The sequence below is a fragment of the Denticeps clupeoides genome, chromosome 12 (assembly GCF_900700375.1).
Source record: "Denticeps clupeoides chromosome 12, fDenClu1.1, whole genome shotgun sequence".
NCBI classification, from domain to species: Eukaryota; Metazoa; Chordata; class Actinopteri; order Clupeiformes; family Denticipitidae; genus Denticeps; species Denticeps clupeoides.
Genome location: NC_041718.1, coordinates 21179294 through 21203209, shown reverse-complemented (window position 1 = coordinate 21203209; position 23916 = coordinate 21179294). Strand labels below are relative to the sequence as shown.

General features: G+C 49.7%; 1 protein-coding gene across 1 annotated transcript in view; it reads left to right on the top strand.

Moving 5' to 3' along the window:
• Nucleotides 1–23916, top strand: part of srgap3 (SLIT-ROBO Rho GTPase activating protein 3) — a 43387-nt gene that overhangs the window by 5248 nt on the left and 14223 nt on the right. Inside the window, 10 exon segments of the mRNA XM_028997709.1 lie at nucleotides 6478–6673; nucleotides 12739–12865; nucleotides 12867–12905; nucleotides 15107–15169; nucleotides 17706–17891; nucleotides 18713–18841; nucleotides 21234–21455; nucleotides 21533–21634; nucleotides 22131–22328; nucleotides 22808–22892. Coding sequence (XP_028853542.1) covers nucleotides 6478–6673; nucleotides 12739–12865; nucleotides 12867–12905; nucleotides 15107–15169; nucleotides 17706–17891; nucleotides 18713–18841; nucleotides 21234–21455; nucleotides 21533–21634; nucleotides 22131–22328; nucleotides 22808–22892 — 1347 coding nt within the window.

The window sequence follows — 23916 nt, the reverse complement described above, 5'->3', positions numbered from 1 at the left end:
GGAGGACGCCATCGCGGGCGGACCTCGGGGAGCACAGGGGGGAGGAGGGGGCCGTCCTGTCACGGATCCGGTGTGGCCGCGGTTCAGTGGAAAGTGACACTTGCGTAACGTTCCGTCCCGCGGCAGGAGAAAGCGGCGAATGTGGGTTCCGTCGTTTTTTCTGGCCTGTTCTGCCGTGTGAATAACGCATCATCATCTCATGAATATCACAGAAATAACAGATTCGGCGAGAAATGGACCGGCATCTTTTAACCAGCAGTTAACCAGGTCATAACTAAACATACATAATTGTAATAGTCATAATCAATAATATGGCTCCGCCCATCCCCACATGTCTATTACGCCATTTTTAACGTAGCGCTCGGCATGGACTCCAGGGACACGCCCGCCGCTTTACATTATATCCTGCGCGCCTGCAGCCGGGAACAAAGGCGGAGTGTGGGGGGGCGGGGTCAGCGAGTCGTGTCACCAGACCTCCCCTCCTCCCCGCCGCGGCGGGCGGCGGCGCCGTCTCCCGGGAGAGTGTTGCCGGGGAGACGGCATGCAGCCTGCCCCGCTGCAGCCTTTAAAGGGCGTGGTCTCCCGAGAGCAAGTGCGCGATGGCGATGGTGAAAATTTGTCTTTGCCGCGCCGCGCCCTCTGCCCAGAACCTTCCGGATCGCGATCGTGTGTCTCAGTGTGCAGATGCAGTGGTGAACACCACGGCGTCCATTTTCCACCATTCTGTCTTTTTAAAAAGGACAGTCGGCGAGATCACAGCCGTTCAACATCAGAAACCACGACGACCCCCCCCCCTCTCTCTCTCCCCTCTCGCTCTCTCTCTCTCTCTCTCCCTCTCCCTCTCTCTCTCCACGGTCTCTCACTTCTACACAGGAGTACAGTCAGAGAATCCCACCACCAACACAACAACATTATTTCCATTGTTATATTAATTCATATTTGGAGTTTTGATTGAAATGTTATGAAGTGAAAGTCAAGTGATTGCAGCACAGCACACGGTGACACGGTGAAACGTGTCCCTGTATTTAACCGTCACCCTTGGTGAGCAGTGGGCACCATGGCAGGCGCCCGGGGAGCAGCGTGTGGGGACGGGACCTTCATCAAGGGGACCTTGGCTGATTTCGGGCCTGCGTCCTTAACCACTAGGCCACCGCTGACCCATGAGTGTCCACCTGAAGATTATCAGCATGTGTGATTGTGTGTGATATTATTATTAATTTACGGGACCAAGTGCAGGACTGCTTACTAAAACCTGGAATCGATTTAACCGGATTTTCAACATTTTTACATTTACAAGCGTTTACCAGACGTCCTTATCCAGAGCGACTTACAGTCAGTAGTTACAGGGACAGTCCCCCCCCTGGAGACACTCAGGGTTAAGTGTCTTGCTCAGGGACACTATGGTAGTAAGTGGGGTTTGAACCTGGGTCTTCTGGTTCATAGGCGAGTGTGTTACCCGCTAGGCTACTACCACTACCAACACTCATATCAAGTGATTTATTTCTATATTTGTTCATATTTATTACCGTTTGCCTGTTGTTATCTTTGCACCGTGTTATTGGGGATCTAGCTGGAGAGTACGAGAATATGAATTCTTCACCTGTGGGGTCTGGATTTACCGCAAGCTTGAAGCCTTCATGCCTTGCAGCAATATGCAAGACTTGAACACGGACTCCGGTAACCAGTTACGCAGGCGGCGGTGGAGAAGCAATTTGCATGAAAATGCCCTGCACTCTGCCAGATTTGCATTGAGTGTATGCAAACGTTACAAATGTTGTTTACCGTAGCTCGGGGGTGAGGTGTGTGTGTGTGTGTGTGTGTGTGTGTGTGATCGTACATTGGCACGGTGAGCCTGGTTGACGAGGACGCCAAGAATCCCAGTTCCTCGCATGCGGTTCCCGTGACACGCCATTCATGCTTATGGCGGCTCCACCCTGACGTGTAAAACGCCGCCGCCGCGTTCCTGGGTTTGGAGGCGGGGCCATGAAGCGGGCCGCGTTTACAGCCACAGACTTTTCCCTGACTTGGTCGCTTCACTTTCTACTTCGCCATGTGAGCGTTCCGGAACTTTCTACACAGGCGAGTGTGCCTAATGAGCCCGGAGGACGATGATGATTACCGTACGGTGGAAAGTTGTCTGTCTGTCGTCTCTTGTCACAGCTTCAGGTCGCATCAATAAACGCGCCTCGCCCGCTAATAAGGGCCCGGCGCTCAGGGTTCCTGCCGTAATGAAGGAGCGTTAATACGGCCGCGGGAGGTTAACGCATTCCGTTTCAACTTAATTGGCTGCAGGGGCCGTTACGTAACGAGCTCGGCCCCGCCCGGGTGCGGCGAGCGGATTGGAACAAGGGGAGCAGCCAACTGTTGACCTTTTTTTGACCGCCGCGGCGGTAATTTGTCGGTTGAGGATTTTTAGCCGAGCGGATGTCGGCCCTAATGATGTTCCGGGAGCCGCGTGAGCGCGACCTTTCATTAGATGAAGAGCTGGATAAGTGACAACCGATAACCGGCGGCTTCGTGGTGAATGCGCACAGATTACTGCACGAGAACTTTATTTGCAAGAAAATAATAATAATGTAATGTAATATGCAGTATGCAAATCGGCATTAATTTATTCATGTAGGACTGCTGTTTAATTCATTATTTTCCCCCATATCTCCGTGTGCCAGATTAAATGGAATTTACGGCCCGGAGACGTGACCCGACCCCCCCCCGGGACAATTTCGTTTTCGTCCCTCTTTCCGTCTGACTACAGCAGTCATGCGTTGCCAGTGCCGCTTTTCTTTCCCAGGGTCAGAGGTCAAGGCTGTCCCGTGCATCCTGCCATTGTTCTTCCTGGTTGTCCGCCATTTGAGAGGGAAATGTAGAAACGTCCAGAAAGACGGGTATTCGTGGAAGCTGGAGATAAACGGTGTTGTAGAAGGTGAAGGTGAAGGCCAACGCGTCTCAGTTCTGCCTGTCTGCTGCGTTTGATGCCTGGTTCGAATAAAGAAGGAGAGAACGATTGAAGATTTAACGCAGGAAAGCGTCGAACAAGGGATGGGATGCATCGTGACGTATTGCTGATGGAGTCGGAAGGTGAAGGCTCACAGCTCTAGTTTGAAGTGAAGTGATTGTCACACGTGATACACAGCACAACGGTGCACACAGTGAAATTTGTCCTCTGCATTTAACCCATCACCCTGAGTGAGCAGTGGGCAGCCATGACAGGCGCCCGGGGAGCAGTGTGTGGGGACGGTGCTTTGCTCAGTGGCACCTCAGTGGCACCTTTGCGGCTCGGGATTCGAACCGGCAACCTTCTGATTACGGGGCCGCTTCCTTAACCGCTAGGCCACTCACAGCTCTAGTTTGCACACATGCTCGTGTTCTGATGTTCTGGAGATGATCGTAGGGCTGGGCGATCACCTCCGCCTGACAGCATGAGCGCAAACTAGAGCTGTGACCCTTCACCTTCCGAGTCCATCAGCAATACGTCACGATGCATCCCATCCCTTGTTCGAAATCGCTTGCCGTTACATCAGCGCGATGAGAGTTAGCCGCCGTTTCTCGTTCGTATGCCGTCAAATAAACGCAGCACGCACTGCATGGCGCTGCCATCAATTTCTACAGTCCAGCAATGGTTAATAGACGATGCATTTCGGAGCGTTTAATTGCTTAATTTGCATATCAAAGCGAGCTTTGTGTAAATCGCTCCGCATTGTTTCTCGCCGTGGCGTGAAATCTGCCCCCGCCTGCACCCGTGGGGCCGGGCATGATCGGGTGGACGTATGTCTTGTCCCTGCTGCTTTACCGAACGACATTAAGAACTGCGGCCTTCAATTAAAGGCTAAGCGTTATGCAATCAGCTCTGGTCCTGTCTATTGCTGCCGTTTCGGGAGCGGGGATTTTATACCCGTTATAATAATTCCGTGTAAAATATGAGATGGATTCCACGTTTTGTCCCGTGTCTTGTCTTAACACGTGCAGGAATGTGCTTGATTCGCGGCCCTCGTCCCCCGGCCTGAAAGGAAGCGCCGAGTGGGGATGGGAATCCGAAGTCTGAATTACTCCGAGATGAAAGGCGCCGCGCGTGACCTATTTTCACCAAACGTGTCTGTCAAGTTCCCCTCTCACGTGACGAGGAAACGGTGTCGGATTTTCCTTTCTTCTTCCGGCCGCGGTGGGAATGCAGCGCGAGAAAAGGAGGAAGGAATAAAAGGAACGAGAATCTGCGGCCGTCCTGGGAAAAGAGGCTGGAATGCTCGGGAACGCCGGGGTGTGTGGAGCATTCCGGGTTCTCCCCGCCGCCGTGGCGCAGGCCCAGCTTCTGAAGGCAGGCCGCCAGCGGCGGTTAACCAGAGATCGTGGAGCCCTGCTGGCGTGGAGGGGCGTCCTCGGAATCTGGACCGATTTATCCAGGGCTGCTTTCCCTTCATGTTCAGATACATGCGCCGATGTTAAATATAATAAAAGGAGGAGGTTACTAGGGGTGCACCGACGCACCATGAAATATGTACTGAAGAGCCCCACATCCATCCCCTTACACGGAAAGCCAAGCTAAAGAATCGTGTTGATGGCCAAGTTGAGTCACGCTGGTTTGATGTGGAACGATGGCTGGACGTGACGATGAAGAAGGACGCGTACGCATGACGTCACAAAAGGGGTTTAATACATGATGAACATTTAAAACAACGACCCCGACGGTGAACAGACACAAACTGGGCGGCTTTATACAATCTTACACAGGTGAACACGATCAGGAAACATTACACAGGACCAACGTGGAACACGCAACCCCTTCCGCACCGGATCATGACAAGTTGAGTGCATCCGTACATCCCTGGAGGTTACTTTTGTGTTGTAAAACCTGCAGAAAATTAAAATTCACATTTTATTTGTCGGTATAATACATGGTATGATGTAAAATGCAGTGAGAAATGAGGTGGTGGAGGCCAACAGACGGAATAAAACGCCTCTCGGCCTGATGGAGTTTTGTGATGGTAGATAAGCTCACAGCTAACCTCGACGCTGAGGAACGTTCCCTCGCAAAAATGCACCACCTGTACAGCATACACCACCTTTCACACTTGTTTTAATAATTACGTTATTTCTTGGTTCTAGCTTCATTAAAAAAGGCGTCAGAGTAAGAGAGCCACTTCCACCTAGATGGTCCGCCTGGATGCAGCGAACGTTCTGAGCGCATTGTGCGACATTTCCCCCTGTTCAGGTGCACAGGAGAGGAACTTCTGGGGCGTTAATGAGATTTTCCAGCTCCGCTCAGGAAGGAGTTATCTTACTGCGAAGGAGCGACTCTCACTGATGAGTTTAATCCGTCACCCTCCTAACGGGCCCATTTGTCACCGGTTCTTGTACATACACGTTTCATATTTAATATTTATACGTTTATGAACATTTGAAACAAAAAAAAGGGTCTGTCAAAAATAACGCAATCATCACAGGGGGAAAAATCATTTTTAAAACCTTTAAAAAAAAAAAGAATGTTGTACGCCTGCCATGCAGGGAGCATGGGCGGCAGCACCCAGTACTCCCAACCTATTGGCCAATCGTTATGCATAAGGGAATTGACTGGCTGCCGCCTTTTTCTGCATTTTTGAACCACTTCCACATGCAAAGCACCGGACCCATAATTCAGTTTGCTGGTGCATGATGTCAAAAAATTGCTCTTAAAAAAATGCAATGAATGCTGAAGTCCATGTCGGGTGTCCATGTCTGTTCCATGATGCTGGGACAGCCGCCAATCATTTCATTCCCATTCCCTTTACTTCGATTTGTAGATTAGAAAAAAATTACATTTACATTTTATATTTACATACCATGGATGAAGTGATCAGTTCTGGTTCACTAGGACCCCAACTATGAATACAATCTTTTTATTCACTCTGTTCTAGTTTCTATACAGAAGTCAGACAAGAAGAAGGTTACAAGTTCATCTAAATATTCTCTAAAGAGGAAGGTGTTGAGCTGCCGTGTGAAGGTGCTCAGTGACTGAGATGGAAGTTCATTCCACCACCGAGGGGCCAAGACGGAGAAGAGTCTAGATGAGCGTCTTCCTCGTACCTTCAGAGATGGAGGGACCAAAATGTGTAATTGAAAGACATGGCGGTGGGTGGAGCTAAAAAACCATACTGCAGCCAACCAGAAGGGGCGCTAGATGGTGCCGGTATGACCTTAAAAGTCAGTGGTAAAAAAACGGCGTGAAAGCGGAGTACAATATCCACGTATAATATCCATGTTGGGCTTGTTTATTATAACTACCAGTTGTGACACCAGCGTGTGTGAACTGTGACAGTGAAACGGAGACCCTGGTTTCGGTCGGTCTGTGTCCAACCAGCTATTAAATCATTCACTAACCGCAGTTTAAAAAATGTCTTCATTTCTTCAGTCCTGGTCTTGGTGGTCCACAGTGTGTGGGACTCCGGGGCCAGGCCTGAAGCGTGCGCTGCGTGTCTCACACCGGTCCCTCCTTCTCGTGGACAGAGATCCGGAACCAGTTGGTGGAGCAGTTCAAGTGTCTGGAGCAGCAGTCCGAGTCTCGCATCCAGCTGCTGCAGGACCTGCAGGAGTTTTTCCGCCGCAAGGCCGAGATCCAGCTGGAGTACTCCCGCAGTCTGGAGAAGCTGGCCGAGCGCTTCTCCTCCAAGATCCGCAGCTCTCGCGAGCACCAGCAGTTCAAGTGAGTTCATGGGTTCGCTCTTTTCAGGCTGTGGATGTGCATGAGAGCTTCAATAATTTGCTGTTATATTCCATGCATTATTATTATTATAATATTTTGTATAGTTTGCATTTGCCTGAGCTCGTATTCGGAGTGAGTATGTAGATAAATCACAAATCAACATGTTGTCGGGTTAACAGTGGTGATCAGGACCTATCATGTCACCAGAATACCAGATCATGTGACCTGTCTGTCAGAAACCCCATAACGTTTCTATCTTCATAATGTTTATAATATCATGAATATAATCTGTCAAGCATGACAGAATGAGCAGCATGTGGGAAGCTGGGGGCGTGTCTTCTGAAACCACGCCCCCTTTCACAACGGGGAGCCAACAGAAGAGAACCACTGATGCTGAAGTGATGATCCGCAGCACAGGTCCACTCTGCAGGGCTTCATGCGCATTTCGGTTCTGCAGGTCTGTAGTTCTTCCTTCTAGTGGACCATCTTCAGACACGTGTCATTGTGCCCGTTGGCGCCATTGTACAATAGGCAACTTTCTGTAGACGGCGTTATCTGTTGTGGCAGCTTCCTGGTCTGCTGGGTTCTCCTGGAACCCCCCCAACCGCCTCGTGTATTTGGGACTCGGCCGGCGGCCAGCGTCCCAGATGAATGTCGGTGTGTGTTTTCGCGATTCCGAGTGAGGCTGCCAGCGTCTGGAGTTATCAGTCGAGAAACGGCCCCTGCGTTTCAGATGCAGACGTCCTCCATGAGCCGAGCCGGGATTAACCGAGCGCTCTTATCTCGGCAGTAAAGTGGAGCAGGGCTGAAGGTCCAATCAGAAACGTGGACGCTGGCGGATGGAATTCTTGCTTGAAAGACGGGAAATGGCGCGCTTTCTTCTTATTCCGCGCTTTGTGCACGACGCAGTTTGAATTTGGGGAATGCGGCCATCGGGATGGCGTCCTCTGTCCGGCCCTGGTACTAAAAACCCCGCCTCCCAGCAGGCACGGGCCTGAGGGGCGTGTTCAGCGGGACCGGCCTCTGTAATTGGGCCCAGATGTTGGCGCCGGGACGCCAGGCCTCTCACTCACGCTTTGCGTGGAAAAGGGACGAGCGCGTCTGGTTGGTCATAGAAAACGGAGGCTTTTTAAAGCGAGCAAATGAATCTTGGTCTTGATCTGGGATTTTCCAGCAGAGTGAGCCGCGTACATGCAAATAATGGAAAAAAATTGTGCAAATTATCACGTGCATCTCTTTGGCTGTCGGAAAGTGGATGTAAATTATGGATTTGGAATGTGCAGATTGTAAGACTGATTCCTGGCGCTAACTTCTATGCCAAAAGCCACGACTCCAAAATGCAAAACGCTGATGTATTTCCTGAACTGCTGCAGTCATTTCCTCGTTTATTCAGCGTTTTGTTAGTGCCTTTATATTGCAATATGAAACGTGCACTTTAATGCCGCACCGTCGGTCGGTTGGCAGCGTCGTGGTGTGACATTTGGATCACGGGCGGGTCTTTACATCAGCTCCTCCCACATCGACGCGAGGCTGCGCCATGACGCCTCCCATGATCCTCATCCTGGTAACGCGGCCCGCTGGCCTCCTTCACATCCTTCCAACACGAGTTCATGCAAATTCGCCTCGTCGCCGCGCTATTGTAATATTCTAATCCGTTAATGGCGCATTAATCAGACCGCTGGTCAGCGGCCGGGTTCAAACACAGAGCTCATTAGAGAGGCTGAAGTATCTCGTTCACCTGCCTGAACGAGATAAGCAGCCGTTTGCATGATTGACTTTTTGTGTGTGGATGGGTGCTTTTGTCTCAGCCACTATGCGTGTGTGTGTGTGTGTGTGTGTGTTTTATAGGTTGCAGAGGGGTCATGACATTCTGTCCTATCTCTGCTATACAGCCTCGTCCAGGTCGTGGCTCCAGACGGAGGACAAGCGCTCCCTGTTTTATTCTTTCTTTCTTCACGCTTTAATCTTCAATCGCTCCCTGACCATTTCATCTCGGCCATTGTCACTACACAGGCTACTCAGCGGGGGATGTAGAACAAGTTTTCTACTTTTGTATGTTTCTCCGTCTCTCTCTCTCTCACACACACACACACACACACACACACCACACGTACACACAGTTGGTTTAAAAGCTGAGTGCAAATTTGCATGGTGGCCGAGTCTCCGGCTCTTTGATGTGCCGCTGCTCTCTTATTACTGCGTTCTTTCCTCGTCTTTATTAGACGCCCATCCCGCCGCTGCAGACCAGGAATGCTGATGGCAATTTCAACGCGCACGACACACGGAGCTTTTACCGGGTCGTGGGGTTAACAACGAGCTTCAGCCTTTATCGAAGATACAGGGAATAATAATGAAAGCTTTTACGTTCGGTTCTGTTGTTGTTTTTTGGTCACGTTGCTGCTTTAGGACTCCGGGCCACTAGTGGCCACCACCTCTAATACTCCGTAATACTCCGCAATACTCCGCATGCTGTTCAGTAAACTGCTAGCTGACCTTTAATACAGAATGTTTGCCACTTTTGAAAACTGAATTATATTTTAAATTATTTGACATAAAATTATATTTTTGGGAGAAGAGGAATTGCAAAAAAGACAAAATAAAGTGGAAAAAAAAAAGATTCACGTTGCACTGGACATTTCACATTTAATGTGACTGATGTAGACGTAGGCCATCATTTTTCTTTTGCCTCTTCATGTGCACACTGAATCTCCAAATCTTCGCAATCTCGTCTCTTGTATATAGTGAGATGACAACAAAGTCGCCCTTAAAGCAGAAAACTAGCGATTAGACTTTTCGCCATGATCTGTCGTACGTTAAGAATACTGCATGATGTGCTGGATGCACGTGAATGTGTGCTGAACGTGACATTTCCAGACAATGTTGTGACACAGTTTGGACAAGCTTCTCCACAGTCTTAACTTTTCTCTTTAAATGAGGTAAATTACCATTTTAGTTCCCCATAGCTCGTTCTTTACAAAATAAGTTACTTGAGGCTCCTCATAGGAGACGATTGACAAGTTACCGTTGTTGATTAATTTCATATTTGTCCTTCGCTAGAGAAGCTACTTCTTATTTGGTTGTTTGGTCTCCAGTTTTATTACTAAATTCTCGTTTCAGTTTAGCCCAGTTTACCTGGGGATCCCTGTTACCTCTTCACTTTGTGTTTTTGTCTTGCACTACCAGGTTACTGCAGAAACATCCAAGATGGAAAGATTTTCACACTCTTGTGTTGTCGGTGTTCAATTCCAGACGTGCTGAAAATGGTCAAATAACGCTTTAAAAATGCATTAATCCCTAAAATGGTCAAATAATGCTAGTAGGGGCAACCCATATGCCCCATAGGTGCAATGGTTTGTTCGAATCCCGAGCTGGTCTCGAAGGTACCGTCCCCACACGCTGCTCCCCGGGCGCCTGTCATGGTGGCCACTGCTCACCAAGGGTGACGGTTAAATACAGAGGACACGTTGCACCGTGTGCTGTGCTGCAGTGTCTCACAATGACAATCACGGCACTTGCCCTGAGTGATAGAAGAATTATAATTTCCAGTGGTGGTCTTATTTGACATTTTTAGATGTACAGGGGTAGTCAAAAGCCGTCTTCATGGGACAATGTGAGCAGCTGCCTGGGGTTTGGCTTGAAGTCTCCGGGGATGTTGAATGAAGTCAGGAGCACCACTGCCACCAGACTGCCAGGCCTGGAGTATGTCGTGTGTGTGTGTGAGTGTTGTGTGTGTGTGTGTGTGTGTGAGTGTGTGTGTGTGTGTGTGTCGAGCCCTGGAGGATTGCAGCTGGTTGCGATCAGATGTTGGCGGATGGTGACAGACATGTGAATGGCGGCGCTGCTGCGCATTGAACCCGAGCTTGAAAGCAGGAAAAGGCATTTGAATAGTGAATTTTGTGGCGCGCGTGTACACACACACACACACACTCACACTCTCTCTCTTTCTCTTATTCCTTTTGATTCAGTAGCCTTCTGATAAGCCTGTTCAGCCAGAAGCGAGTAGATTAGAGGGTTTCTGGTAGAGGAGCTTCATGGAATTGAGAAATGCGTTTTTATTCAGCCTTCTGAGACGTGTTCGGTGCTCTTGTGATGTGTGTGTGTGTGTGTGTCACCAGAGCCCGTTGCATGTTGGCCACGAGTGTTTGAACATGCGCCGCATCACAGAAAACAGCTTATTGTCCTTGTAGTGGAGGATTAAAACCGCACCCTCCACGTCCCCTGGAGCAGCGGCCACCGCCGTCTCCCGGCCCCCAGGAGCTGCTCCGATTGGCCCCTGCCGACGGTCACAGTGGAGCGGAAGCCGGCGCAGCGGCGGGAATGCGGCGAGGAAAAGTGGCACGTGCCGCTCCGCAGTCACGCTCTCGCCCGATGAATCCTCCCTCACAACAGGACGAGCGGCGCTCGTCTCCCAGGAAACGCTGACACCGGTTTGGACCCAATTCCACCGTAATGAGGTCGGAATTAGACATTTAAAAATAAAAAAAGAGGCTCCCATCCTGTTATAAAGCGAAATTAGGACTGTCTAACCATTACCATTAACCATTAAGCAGTCACCCGTTCAAAAATAGTATATGTGGGTTCGAATTGTGAAAATGTCCTAAAAAAAATCGATTTCAGATCCTGCCATGCAAGAGACGAACATGAAGTATTTTTTTCTGTAATAGAATTCAGAGACGGGTTTTCAAACGTTGAAAACCCGTCAGAAGGAAACGTCGGGTGCATAATTCAGGCGAAGATCGTTCACGCGGGGACGATGGCGCTGGCGGTGGTGCCTGCGTTTGATCTGCGTTGCCCTCATTGTGTGGAAGAAATGAGGATGAGGGAGAAGAGGAGTGGAAAGATGTTCCAATCTTGGCTGGAGATGGTGGCCCGAGGCGCCGTATTCAGCATGACCCATTTCTGACAGATGGACCAGATGAACACGCGTCCCGAAAGGAGACAATCAGCTCGCGCGTCGTCTCCGCCCCACGCCTCAGGCTCCTCCCCCTTTCACCTGACGCCTGAACACAATGCAATACAGCAAATAAAAATGGGTCACGGAGAATAAGTTATTGCATATTGAATATGGCACGTTTTTTAAACCCGTCAAATCTGGGTCAGGTGACATTCCTTTTATTCTCCCCAGGGCCTTAAGCCTGAGCACTTTTAAATCATTAATGATTGTTATCTGCCTGATCATGGGCTCTTTGTTGAGGGTGTCGTGTCGGCTCCCATCGTGTAATAGAGCGGTAATGTCGTCCACACACAGACTAACAAGCACACCGTGTTTATATATCCACTCTGTACAAATACAGATTTTAATACACTTTAATATCCACAGTTATTTCAAACGTGCACATTAAACTTTTACAATGTACTGTCGGCAGTCTTTATGCTATTTATTTTGTGCTGCTCTTATCTTATCTTGCTGTAGATTTCCCACTTGTGGGACTAATAAAGGATCTTATCTTAAGCAGTTCCGTTCTGCAAAAACGGATGAATTATTGCGTGAGGTTTAATAATCGCATACAAATTAAAAAGCAATAAAAGAAGGTCTTGCATTAGCATTGAGTGTGAATATGCAGAAGAGTTCTGTCTCCATTTCTCTGTAACCTAAATGGCAGCAGGTCAGCTGGATTAATGCGGCGGAGGGAGCGGCGAGTTTATTCGGCTTTTTATCTGCCGTAGCCTGTCTGATGGGCGTCCCCGGCGTCCCCAGGATCGGCAGGGTTGAAGGCAGAATTTACCCGTGAGACGAGGAGATGAGCGGGCCACGGCGCTGCGGTTCTAAAACTGGCAACACATTCACACACACTGCAGAAATGCTGCGCACGGTGGCTAATGGTTATTAAAATGATTGTGTATTGGTAATAAATTGGCATTCGTGACAGGGTTGTTTTGTGCCTGTTGGTTTTTTTACGTGAACGTCGGCCTGCGGGAACACATTTCTAGAGTTGTAAGGTTTGAAAAAAGCATTTTTCCCTCCCGGTTGAGCAGATGTTTCAGGTGATAAAACGGTGGGCTCCGTCTCTGCAGAAAATGAATGTGTCTTGATATAGACTTTACCCTCTTCCTGCGTGTCTCAGGAAAGACCAGCACCTCCTGTCCTCCGTGAACTGCTGGTACCTCGTCCTGAACCAGACGCGGCGCGAGAGCAGAGACCACGCCGCCCTCAACGACATCTACATGAACAACGTCATCGTCCGCCTCTCCCCAGATCAGCGAGGACGTCATCCGGCTCTTTAAAAGGTCAGTGTCCGGCCGCCGAGCCCTTTATTCGGCACAATGGCCGCTCTGTGTGCGAATATTATTCATATGCAGTGAATGAATATTCTAAAATGAGGGCATGTCACTAACGTATGGACATAAGTAAGTCCACTGAAATGTCCTCACAAATACATTAAAATGTGAGATTTGGAGGACATTTTGCTGTCCCCCCCAGAAAAAAAGACTGTATGTATACACACACACACACACAAGATGCAATTGGTTTTACTTAATGAGGGTAAGGGTCAAGTAATTACAGTAATTATTAGATATATTACTTACCGTCTGTGATGCCCATTAAAGGTTTTAAGATGTGTGTGGTGTGTGTGTGTGTGTGTGTTTGCACCGAAATTCATTCCAACCAACGTCTGTGTTGCATTTTGTCTGTCTGAGGAAATTATGAGACTGAAAAAAGATAAAAGATAAAAGGACCAAGACGGACGGCGTATGAAAATATGAAAATATGATACCATCTACCGTTTTTCAATGTGTGGAGCGTCATACTAGGTGCATCTAAAAATATATATTTTTTTGTGAAAAGGGTTTTCAGTCATTAATTTATATATATTACATGCATTTCACATAAAGTGGTGATAAAATGGTTATTAGAAAAGTTCCCGTGATCAATAAAGAAAGCAATCAAAAGTATGTTCGTTTCAAGTATTCACGTGCATTTTCAATGGAATTATGAAATCAAATGCTGCAATTTTTGAGACTTTGAATTCTTCTCCTAAAATATTCCTATCGTAATGGCACGTGACAGTTGTGTGTCACTCGTGCCCGCTGGCCGGTCAGCGCGTGCTCTACGTGGTTTACACCTGGCCCAACTTCCTGTAGGCGAGGCTCCATCCGGATGTTTTAATGTGGGGTGCGTGTTGTAGCCTGGGGCTAAACGTGTGGCCCCTCTGCTTCTCTGCCCGGTAATAACGGTCCCCCGATTCGCCACGCTTTTTTTTTTTTTTTTTTTCATGCGGGCGATTAGCCGCAATATCTGGCCGGATGTGGAGGTGCGCGTCGTTGCAGGGCATTGCATCAGGGCGGTCCTCCAATCCCATTGGCCGACTGCGGCGCAGCCCGAAGCCTCCGCGGCGCGGCTGACAATCAATTTCGGCATCGGTGCAGAATACGAACGGCCCCGACTTCCTCCTGAATGTAAAACACGAGCCAAATATCAACATGAACGGTCACGTCTGTGCCGGATTTTTGGGGCGTGGCTCCGGGAGAGCACTGCGGCTGTATTGATTTGGGGGCGTATTAAGGCCCAGTATGATTTATGCAGAGAGAGGCCACCTCGGGATTCTGGGTAATATGCATCTCTCTCGTACGCCATCTGCACAGGGAGCGTTCGAGCATATGGTGCTGCGGACGAGGCCGCCATCCCCCTCCGGTCCGTCCAGGTGCGTGGGAGGCGGGAGGATTTGTCCCTTTCTGAGGTTACGTCTCCGTTAAAGTCAAGTTGTTGTTTTTTTATTGCAGCAGAGAAAAGTTTGTCTAAAAAAAAGTTTTAAGGCAGTGAAATTCCAATGAAGTTTCTGAGATAAATATTCCTTTTTGTCCTGCTGGAATGATGGACACCGTCCTTCCAAAAGACCTTCTCCCAGTTGTTCTGGGGACGATGGCGGGCTTGTTGATGAAGGTCACGTTTTTCACCATCGATGGATATTGATCGCAACTGAGCCCTCTTGTTAAGGGGACAAGTCTTCTTATCGATTAGGCGCGACAAGAATATTTCGGGCCAAACGCGTCGTGTTCGAGCGTTATTAACGCGTCGAATTTAAAGCCGCCGAGGTTTCCTGTAGCCGCTGCCACCGCCGGAGCGAATCGGTAACGAGCAGCTAAACGCAGGCTGCCAGCATTCCCAGGAAGGAGGGCGGGGCCATCGAGTGAAAGAAGAGACCAGGCCGGCACGGCGGCGGGAGGAAGTCCGCCTAATCGCGTTACCGTGATAGAGCGTCCGTCCGGCTCACCCTTTTAGAGGAGATGTGCGTGATCTTGTGTCAGCGCGCTCTAAATTACATTTGTGATCCAATTATGGACGTGACATGTTTTCCATCAGATCCGGTCTGATGCTAATGTGCACCCGGTGACCCCGCCGCAGACTGTGGCGCCGCTGAAATGACGCCCGTCGGACATGATGGGCCTGAGTGGCATCTCTCACATCACGCTGTTCCGTTCCCTCTTTTCCAGAGCAAAGACATCGGAATCCAGATGCACGAGGAGCTGGTGAAGGTGACCAATGAACTCTACACTGTGAGTGTGACGCATTTCAACCACGCATTTCAACCACCCCTGCCGCAGTGGCACCCGATGATTTCAAAGAGAGTTCAGTGAGCTGCTGACCCATACACATTAACTTACACACGACCCCTAACTTACACACGGCCCCTAACTTAATCACACCTCCTTACTTACACACAATCCCTAACTGACACACACTCCTTAACTTACACACGGCCCATAACTTAATCACACACTCTTACTTACACACAATCCCTTACTGACACACACTCACCAACCTACATGCAGTCCTGAACTTACAAACACCCTCTAATTTACACACACTCCCTACTCTACATGCATACACAATCTACAATCATACACGCAGTCCCTAACTTACAAGCACCCGCTAACTTACACACAGTCCCTAACTGACACACACTCCTTAACTTAATCACACACTCCCTAATCTACCTGCAGTCTCTAACCTACACACACACCCTTACTTACACACACTCCCTAACTTACACACGGCCCCTAACTTAAACACACTCCCTAACTTCAACACACAGTCTTCCCTTTCCTGTACTGCTAACTATACTTATGCTTGATGCATCATTATTCAATAATCAGAAATATTTCTGATTGTGCCAGTGTTCTGTGTTGAATGAAGCAGCATGTCATGCATCTCATTTAAATATCTCCTCATTTTGGCACCTTCATGCCTCAAAACATAATCATAATGTACAATTAATATATTACGACATTTATTTCCTGCAACGTAGAAGAGAATCTCTCTGTTGCATTAGTCTCTGTTGATGGCCGCATCTCTCGGAATGCTGACTGCAGATCCCTGAGCCCGTGCCAGCGTTCTGCAGCGTGCCGCACTGCCGCTATCAATGTCTCTCTCTCTCTCTCTTTATACACGGCCAACTTCCCCGCGTATCTCTCGGGCCGATTATAACCGAACTCCTATCGAGGCTAGACCCATTCCTCCCGGTTCCGACTCCTCCTGGCATCCGCGCTTACGCCGGAGAAGGTTTATTAATGCGGCGCGCCCGATGCCACCCTTACAGGTCGAAGGTGTCATCTGTTCCGTCCGAGTGTGTGTGTGTGTGTGTGTGTGTGTGTGTGTGGAAGAACACTGTCAGCATCTCTCTCAGCCACAGATAACCGCTGCCGTCCCCACCCGCTTCACATATTAACAACAGTATGTACTCAATGTACTCAACAACAGTACATAGAACTCATGCACTTTCACCTCCAATCACTCCGGACTCTTTTGCACAAAATCACTTTGCACAAAACCACTTTGCACAAAATGACTCTGTGCTTTTTACCTTACTGCTTTTTTAAAAAAAAAAATTTTTATGGCTTTTCTTTAAACATTGTAAAAAAAAAATTAAAAAAAACTGTAACTCATTTGCACACCTTCACCCTACCAGTTACACATATTTTATGATAAAGACGTAAAAGTGTAATATTTGGTTATGTTTGCAATATTTGCATATTGGTTCATTGTTTACTTGCAACATTTGCAATACTGTGGTCTGTAGCAGTCGCAAAAAACATTTCACTGCACATCATACCGTGTATGACTGTGTATGTGACAAATAAAATTTGAATTTGATATTAATGCAGTAAATGGTTGTGAAAGGATACAGAACTTCCAGCCTTTTGACAGGTAAAAGTGTACCAAAAATTATATTTTTATCATTATGCATCACCGCTGGACTTGTCGGCACAGCTGGGAGCAGTGGTCAGAAGGTTGCCGGTTCGAATCCCGACCCGCCGAGGTGCCACTGAGCAAAGCGCCGTCCCCACACACTGCTCCTCGGGCGCCTGTCATGGTGCCCACTGCTCACTCAGGGTGATGGTTAAATGCAGAGGACAAATTTCACTGTGTGCACCGTGTGCTGTGCTGCTGTGTATCACATGTGACGATCACTACACTTAAAAAAAAGTTAAATTACTGTTGTAGCCGCCGCCATCAGCATAATCAAATAAGCATATTAAAAAAAGCTAGTTTAATTTCGAATGGCCGAAAGAACTCCTGGGAACCTGTCGATATATTAGATTGACAGGCAGAAGCCTAATAAAACATTACAGGCCACGTGCCATCCAAAAGATCTGTGGTGACCTGTGCGTTGACCTAATGTCACCACGTGTGACATTAGAACAGCCTGCTGTGCCCTTGCCGTTTCTTTTTAAAGCGAGGAATACCGGGGCAGGGCGGCACCTTTTTAAAGTGATGTGATTGTCACATGTGATACACAGCAGCACAGCACATGGTGCACACAGTGAAATTTGTCCTCTGCATTTAACCCATCACCCTGAGTGAGCAGTGGGCACCATGACAGGCGCCCGGGGAGCAGTGTGTGGGGACGGTGCTTTGCTCAGTGCCACCTCGGTGGCACCTTGGCAGGTCGGGAAGACTGGGAATACTGATGCCACCTCCTGTCATCGGCCGGTGACGAGCAAAGGGCGCTTAGAGCAGACGTGGCGCTGCATGACTGACGCGTGTCGCTGTGTGTTGTGGGGCGTGTCCCTGTCTCTGCTCCCCCTGCAGGTGATGAAGACGTACCACATGTACCACACCGAGAGCCAGAGCGCCGAGAGCAAGCTGAAGGAGGCCGAGAAGCAGGAGGAGAAGCAGTTCAGCAAGTCGGGGGACCTCAACGTCAACCTGCTGCGGCACGAGGACCGGCAGCAGCGGCGCAGCTCCGTCAGGAAGATCGAGAAGATGAAGGAGAAGGTCAGTTTCCCACTGCTGCTCTGCCATGGTCCCATCGGGGCCGACAGAACGGGGTCCATCAGTATACCGTAAATTGTCTCGGGGCGCAGGCCTTAACGCGTACCGAACCAGAACAGGATCGAATGCAGTGAATTTTGGGTAAATTTCGATGCCGTTTTCACAGTTCCGTACGATTAACGTTCGCCACCTCCTGTGTTGTCTTCTTATTCGCCTTCGGCGACTCCAGTGCATCAGTATGTTGTTTTCAAGACGTAATCGTGCTACATTTTCAAAATGTACGTTTTGCCTAAAGTGGTAAATGCATGAAATATAATATATAAAATCGCCATGGCAACAGGCGATTTACTTACATTTAAATTACATTTGCATTTATCAGACGCCCTTATCCAGAGTGACTTACAATCAGTAGTGACAGGGACAGTCCCCCTCTGGAGACACTCAGGGTTAAGTGTCTTGCTCAGGGACACGATGGTAGTAAGTGGGGTTTGAACCTGGGTCTTCTGGTTCATAGGCGAGTGTGTTACCCACTAGGCTACTACCGCCCTATACTTCTGTCATGTCCCTCCACAACAGCAGATCTGCTTCCTGTATTTACAGCTGACCAATCAGCAGAGAGAACGTTCTCGCGTTATACGATGTCCAAACCTCACCGACTGAAGTGTATAAAGCCTTGTAGCCTTGTAGCCGCGCGCGTCTCCAGCGGCCCCGCCCGCCTCGGAACATCTGGCCGGCACGTGCTCTGTCCACGATAACGGTACGCCAGCCACGCCGTGCAGAACGTCCCCCTGCGCTCACGTCTCGCTCTTTTTTTACCCCCCCAGAGGCAGGCCAAGTACTACGAGAACAAGCTGAAGTGCACCAAAGCCCGCAACGACTACCTGCTAAACCTGGCGGCGACCAACGCCGTCGTGGCCAAGTACTACATCCACGACGTCTCCGACATGATTGACGTAAGTGTGCGGCTCGGCGTGTCCACAGACGGGTCCCACCTGAAACCTCGAGTGCTCTGCTGCGTCGGCGAGCTGGCGAGTCGCGTCGGTCGGTCGGGGACTTGACCTGAGCGTTGAGGGGTCGTGGCGTCCCTGCTGACGTCCATCGCGGTCGGACGCGGCGCAGGCCTCGAAAAAAAACACGTCGGTGTTGAAATATGGACCAGGGTGGGGACAAGCTGGACGGTTCCTTTAGGGAAGGAAGGATGTGGCGAGGGACGTTCCGGCAGGGCGTTGCACCTCTGAAGGTCGAGCGCCGTGCCAACATTAACCGGGAAATATGAAATTACCTTTGGTCACGTTGGTAAGTGGGTTTTGAAAACCACTAATTGCTTTTCGGACAAGAAACCAAAACATGTCAGGGCGGCAGCCGGCACCATAAAGTCTGCTGCGGTCAGCTGCAGACCTCCGATACCTGGTTTCTTCTCGCTCAGGTGGACCTGCTGCTGCATGTGGGGGGTCTGGAATAAGGATAAAGGCGGCAGGCGGGGGTCACCGGTTGTACCGGTCAAGTGCAGGGCCTGGCGGTTGAGGGTTTCAGGGCACCGTCCCCACACGCTGCTCCCCGGGCGCCTGTCATGGTGCCCACTGCTCACCAAGGGTGACGGTTAAATACAGAGGACACATTTCACTGTGTCACCGTGTGCTGTTCTGCAGCGTCTCACAATGACAGAAGTTGACAGTATTTTAATATGTCTTCAGTATTTAACCACAAAATGGCCGCTTCCTTGTCATCTGTATGCTGGTGTGTAAATATTTGACGAAAAGTTTGACTGCTCTCACTCATTTACATTTATGGCGTTTACCAGACGTCCTTATCCAGAGCGCCTTACAATCAGTAGTTACAGGGACAGTCCTCCCCTGGAGACACTCAAGGTTAAGTGTCTTGCTCAAGGGTTTGAACGTGGGACTTTGTGATCTTCGTGTTTATAGGTGAGTGTCTAACCCGCTAGACCACCACCATCCTCCTTCCTCATTCTGGACGATTTGCCCCCTCCCGCCAATACGTGACACGCCCAGGTGTAGTGCAGCGTCCATGTCCTCCCTTTCTCCTCCGTTTCCCCCTGTTCTCCACACTCCTGATACCCCCTGTACGCAAACGTGGGACCACGCCCACTACCGACACCAACGTGCAGGTATTCCGGCGCTCCAGTGGGGGAACTGGTGAATGTGACGTTACTGGGGAAACTGGGCCCAGCGTGTCTGTTTGTGCCGTATTACCCGTGTGTAAACAGACAAGCTGAAATAAACCATTCCGCCCAGTGTTTGCCGTTTGAATGGTTTTGCCGTCGGTCTCCTTGTCCCAGGTGCCGTGCGGGGTATCGGCCCGTCGCAGCGCTGTGCTAATCAGCCCCTTCCCGCCCGGCGCTCCGGGGATTTCCACTCGCTCGGCTGCAGCTGCTAACTGGCTGTTGAATAAAACGGTCGCATCCACACCTCCGGCTCAGCACGCAGCGCGGCTGTCGTCACAAGCTGCACCGGGGTGACGGGCTCTGAGGGGACCTCGCCGGGGGTCAGAGGGGTCACCTCAGCGGCCTGCGCCATTTTATACACCTTTCTCCTGCCGTGGTGCCACTTCGAACAGGAAAACGTCCATTTCTGAGCCATGTCATGGCCCATAACCGTAAATCGTACTAGAAGGTGCTGGATGGTGTAGAAATTGAAAGACTTCTGGTGTGTGGTGCACGGGTGGGGCGTCACTGTATACTGTCCTGATGTACATTTACATCATTTACCAGACGCCCTTATCCAGAGGTAGTTAGAGGGACAGTCCCCCCCTGGAGACACTCAGGGTTAAGTGTCCTGCTCAGGGACACGATGGTAGTAAGTGGGGTTTGAACCTGGGTCTTCTGGTCCATAGGTGAGTGTGTTACCCGCTAGGCTACTACCACCCCTTCTGAGGTATTTAAATATATTCAACCTGTGCATAATTAACTTTATACAGAACCTTTTGGGGTTTTTACTTATTACATTTAGAGAACTGGTGTGTTGATATTATACCAACATATGCCCACTATTGTCCTGATTTACCGCGATAATATAATATATAACTGTCATTATAAACTCCAGACAACAAGGGACCTGTTGCAGTGATTTAAAGAAAACAAGTTCACTGCAAACCGTGGCTACGCCGAGTCAGCCGTTTCACGTCTGAGGACCAGGAAAGCCCTACACTTAAAAGGATGTGTAATGGAGGCTAATGGGGCCAGTGGGCATTAGTGGCAGTAAACATTAAAATGTGATAAAACAGCCTTAATGGTTATTTCATGCTGCTTACGTCTTACATATTTCTACGGCAGCCATTTTTTCATCGTTTCGTAGATTAACGCTCCAGTCACTTCTCTCCCGGCAGTGCTGTGACCTCGGTTACCACGCCAGCCTGGCTCGCACCCTGCGCACCTACCTGTCGGCGGAGTACAACCTGGAGACGTCGCGCCACGAGGGCCTGGACCTGATCGAGAACGCCGTGGACAACCTGGACCCCCGCAGCGACAAGCACAAGATCATGGACATGCACAACCAGGTCTTCTGCCCGCCCATGCGCTTCGAGTACCTGCCCCACATGGGAGACGAGGTGCGGCCCCTACCGAACCGGTCCCGATGTACGCGGAGGCCGCGCCGCTCTTTCTCACCCGACGCATGTGTGCCCAGGTGTGCCAGGTGAGCGCCCAGCAGCCCGTGCAGACCGAGCTGCTGATGCGCTACCACCAGCTGCAGTCCCGTCTGGCCACTCTGAAGATCGAGAACGAGGAGGTGGGTAGCTCAGCGTTCATTACAGAGGTGCATCTGGGACCGGAAAAATGGATTGTAATCAAATTACAGACCGGATCGTTCAATACATATAAAGACTTATTTCTTCTGCCTGAAGCTGATTATGAAAACCAACGACAGGAGACATCAACGGTGAGAGAAAACATACAAAAATAACCATAGACTACATATCTGTGGTTATAATATGATTATAGCCCATATAATTAAAACTATTAAGTTTGCTTCAGTGACATAAGAGAATCCAGGTAGGCACAACGCAGACAGATCGTTTCCAGGAACTTGCACAGTTGACGGTGTGTGTCGGGGTCCCCTGTCGGCCATTTTTCGCTGGGCCATGTCACTCGCTGCCTGGAGATCTGGGCCGGCACTCGTTTTCAGCTGTCGGTGTGAGTGATGGCCGACCCGTGGGCAGGTCCCCGACCCGGTGGAGAAGCAGCGTTGAGTTAAACAGGTTTGCTGATTCTTCTCTTCCTCCAAGGTACGTAAGACCCTGGATGCCACCATGCAGACCCTGCAGGACATGTTGACGGTGGAGGACTTTGACGTGTCCGACGCCTTCCAGCACAGCCGCTCCACCGAGTCCATCAAATCCGTGGCCTCGGAGAACTACATGAGCAAACTGAACATTGCCAAGAGGAGGGCCAACCAGCAGGAGACCGAGGTCTTCTACTTCACCGTGAGTGCCCCGCCCACACATACTTTATATTGTATTTATATTGTAATTATGATCTGATTATTAACATTCAGTGCATCATGACCATTTTATAAAACATTATAAAAGCAAGGCAGAGGTCCCCAGAGGTCTCCTGTGCAATTAAATTAAATGTCCAATAAATAATGAATGATTAAGAGAAGACAACGTTAACCACAAGCCATTTGGTGAGCAAGTGACAGATTGCAGTTGCTAGGCAACATGTCAGCATGAGCGGTGCATGTGAGGAGTGATTTATATTTACATTTTTCCGTTCACTTTAACTTTTATGTTTTTCTGGGTTTAAACCAAGAAGGAAAAAACATAGAAATTCCGCTTCCCACTGATTTTCAGTCAGTTGTTCTGGAATAATATCTTGTGGAGAGCACTGGGGTTATATATAAATATCACCCCATATATATATATATATCTATTGATCATCTGTGAACTTGTTTTCCCTGCAGAAGTTCAAGGAGTACCTGAACGGCAGCAACCTCATCATCAAGCTGCAGGCCAAGCACGACCTGCTGAAGCAGACGCTGGGAGAAGGTGAGGAACGTCTGGAGTTCCCCGCCTTGCACGTTAACCTCGAATCAGGGGAAGAGACGAGGAACACACAGGCCCGGCGCTCTGAGAAGGTCGCCCCGGCCAAAAGCACTTTACGCCCAATCAGTCAGCGGGTCCCACGATGGGTCCGATTCTCCAGCTGCTCGGCCACCAGAAATTAGTCTAATGGTGGGGGTCCACGAGCCGCCGCAGCTGAGACCAGCCGCCCGGTGCACTGCGGCTCCACCCGCATCTCCATTATTCATGCAAACGCTGTCTGTTAATTAGTCGTCTGGAATCGGGCGCGGTCACTCGCGTGATTTTGGTGGGTGAGCGCCACCTGGCAACAAATCGGCTGCGCCGGCCCCCCGATTTCAGTGTTCTACAACAAAGAAAACGACATTTTACCCAGAAGCCCCAACATCCCAACGTTGTTTACAGAAGTAAACATGAATCAAGCGTGAATGCGCGTTGGACACACTGTTCACACCGTAACAGATGTTCCATTTACAGCCAGGGACAAGCGCTGCTGCCTCAAAATCCTGTTTTTTATGTGTGTGTGTGTGTGGTGACCTTTGACCCTCAGTATTCCACGTTTGTCGGTGCACATGGTCAAGTCGCTGTGCACATTTGCATTCATTTAACGTCTCTTCCTTTGTGCACAACTGTGCATGGGAGAGTGTGTGTGTGTGTGTGTGTGTGTGAGATCTGGCAGCACTGTCCAGTGCTCCCTGATGGGCAGGGCTTAGGACAAAGAGCTCACTGAGCCGGCAAAGACATCGCTCAGTGTCACTAGTGTGAAAAGCTCCCCGGTCCCCTCCCCTTCCCGGACCCCGGTCCCTTTTCTTCCCTCTGAGAGTGCGCCCCTGCACCCCACCAGCTCGCCGAGGTTTCTACGGCGACCACTGAAAGCCTTTGTCTCAGGAACGGTGTTTGCCGCCAGCCCATTCATCTCGGCCTCAATGGCGCTCGCAGCCCTCATTAAACCCTCCAGCGGAGCCGCACAGAGGGCCGTCCTGCTTCTAAC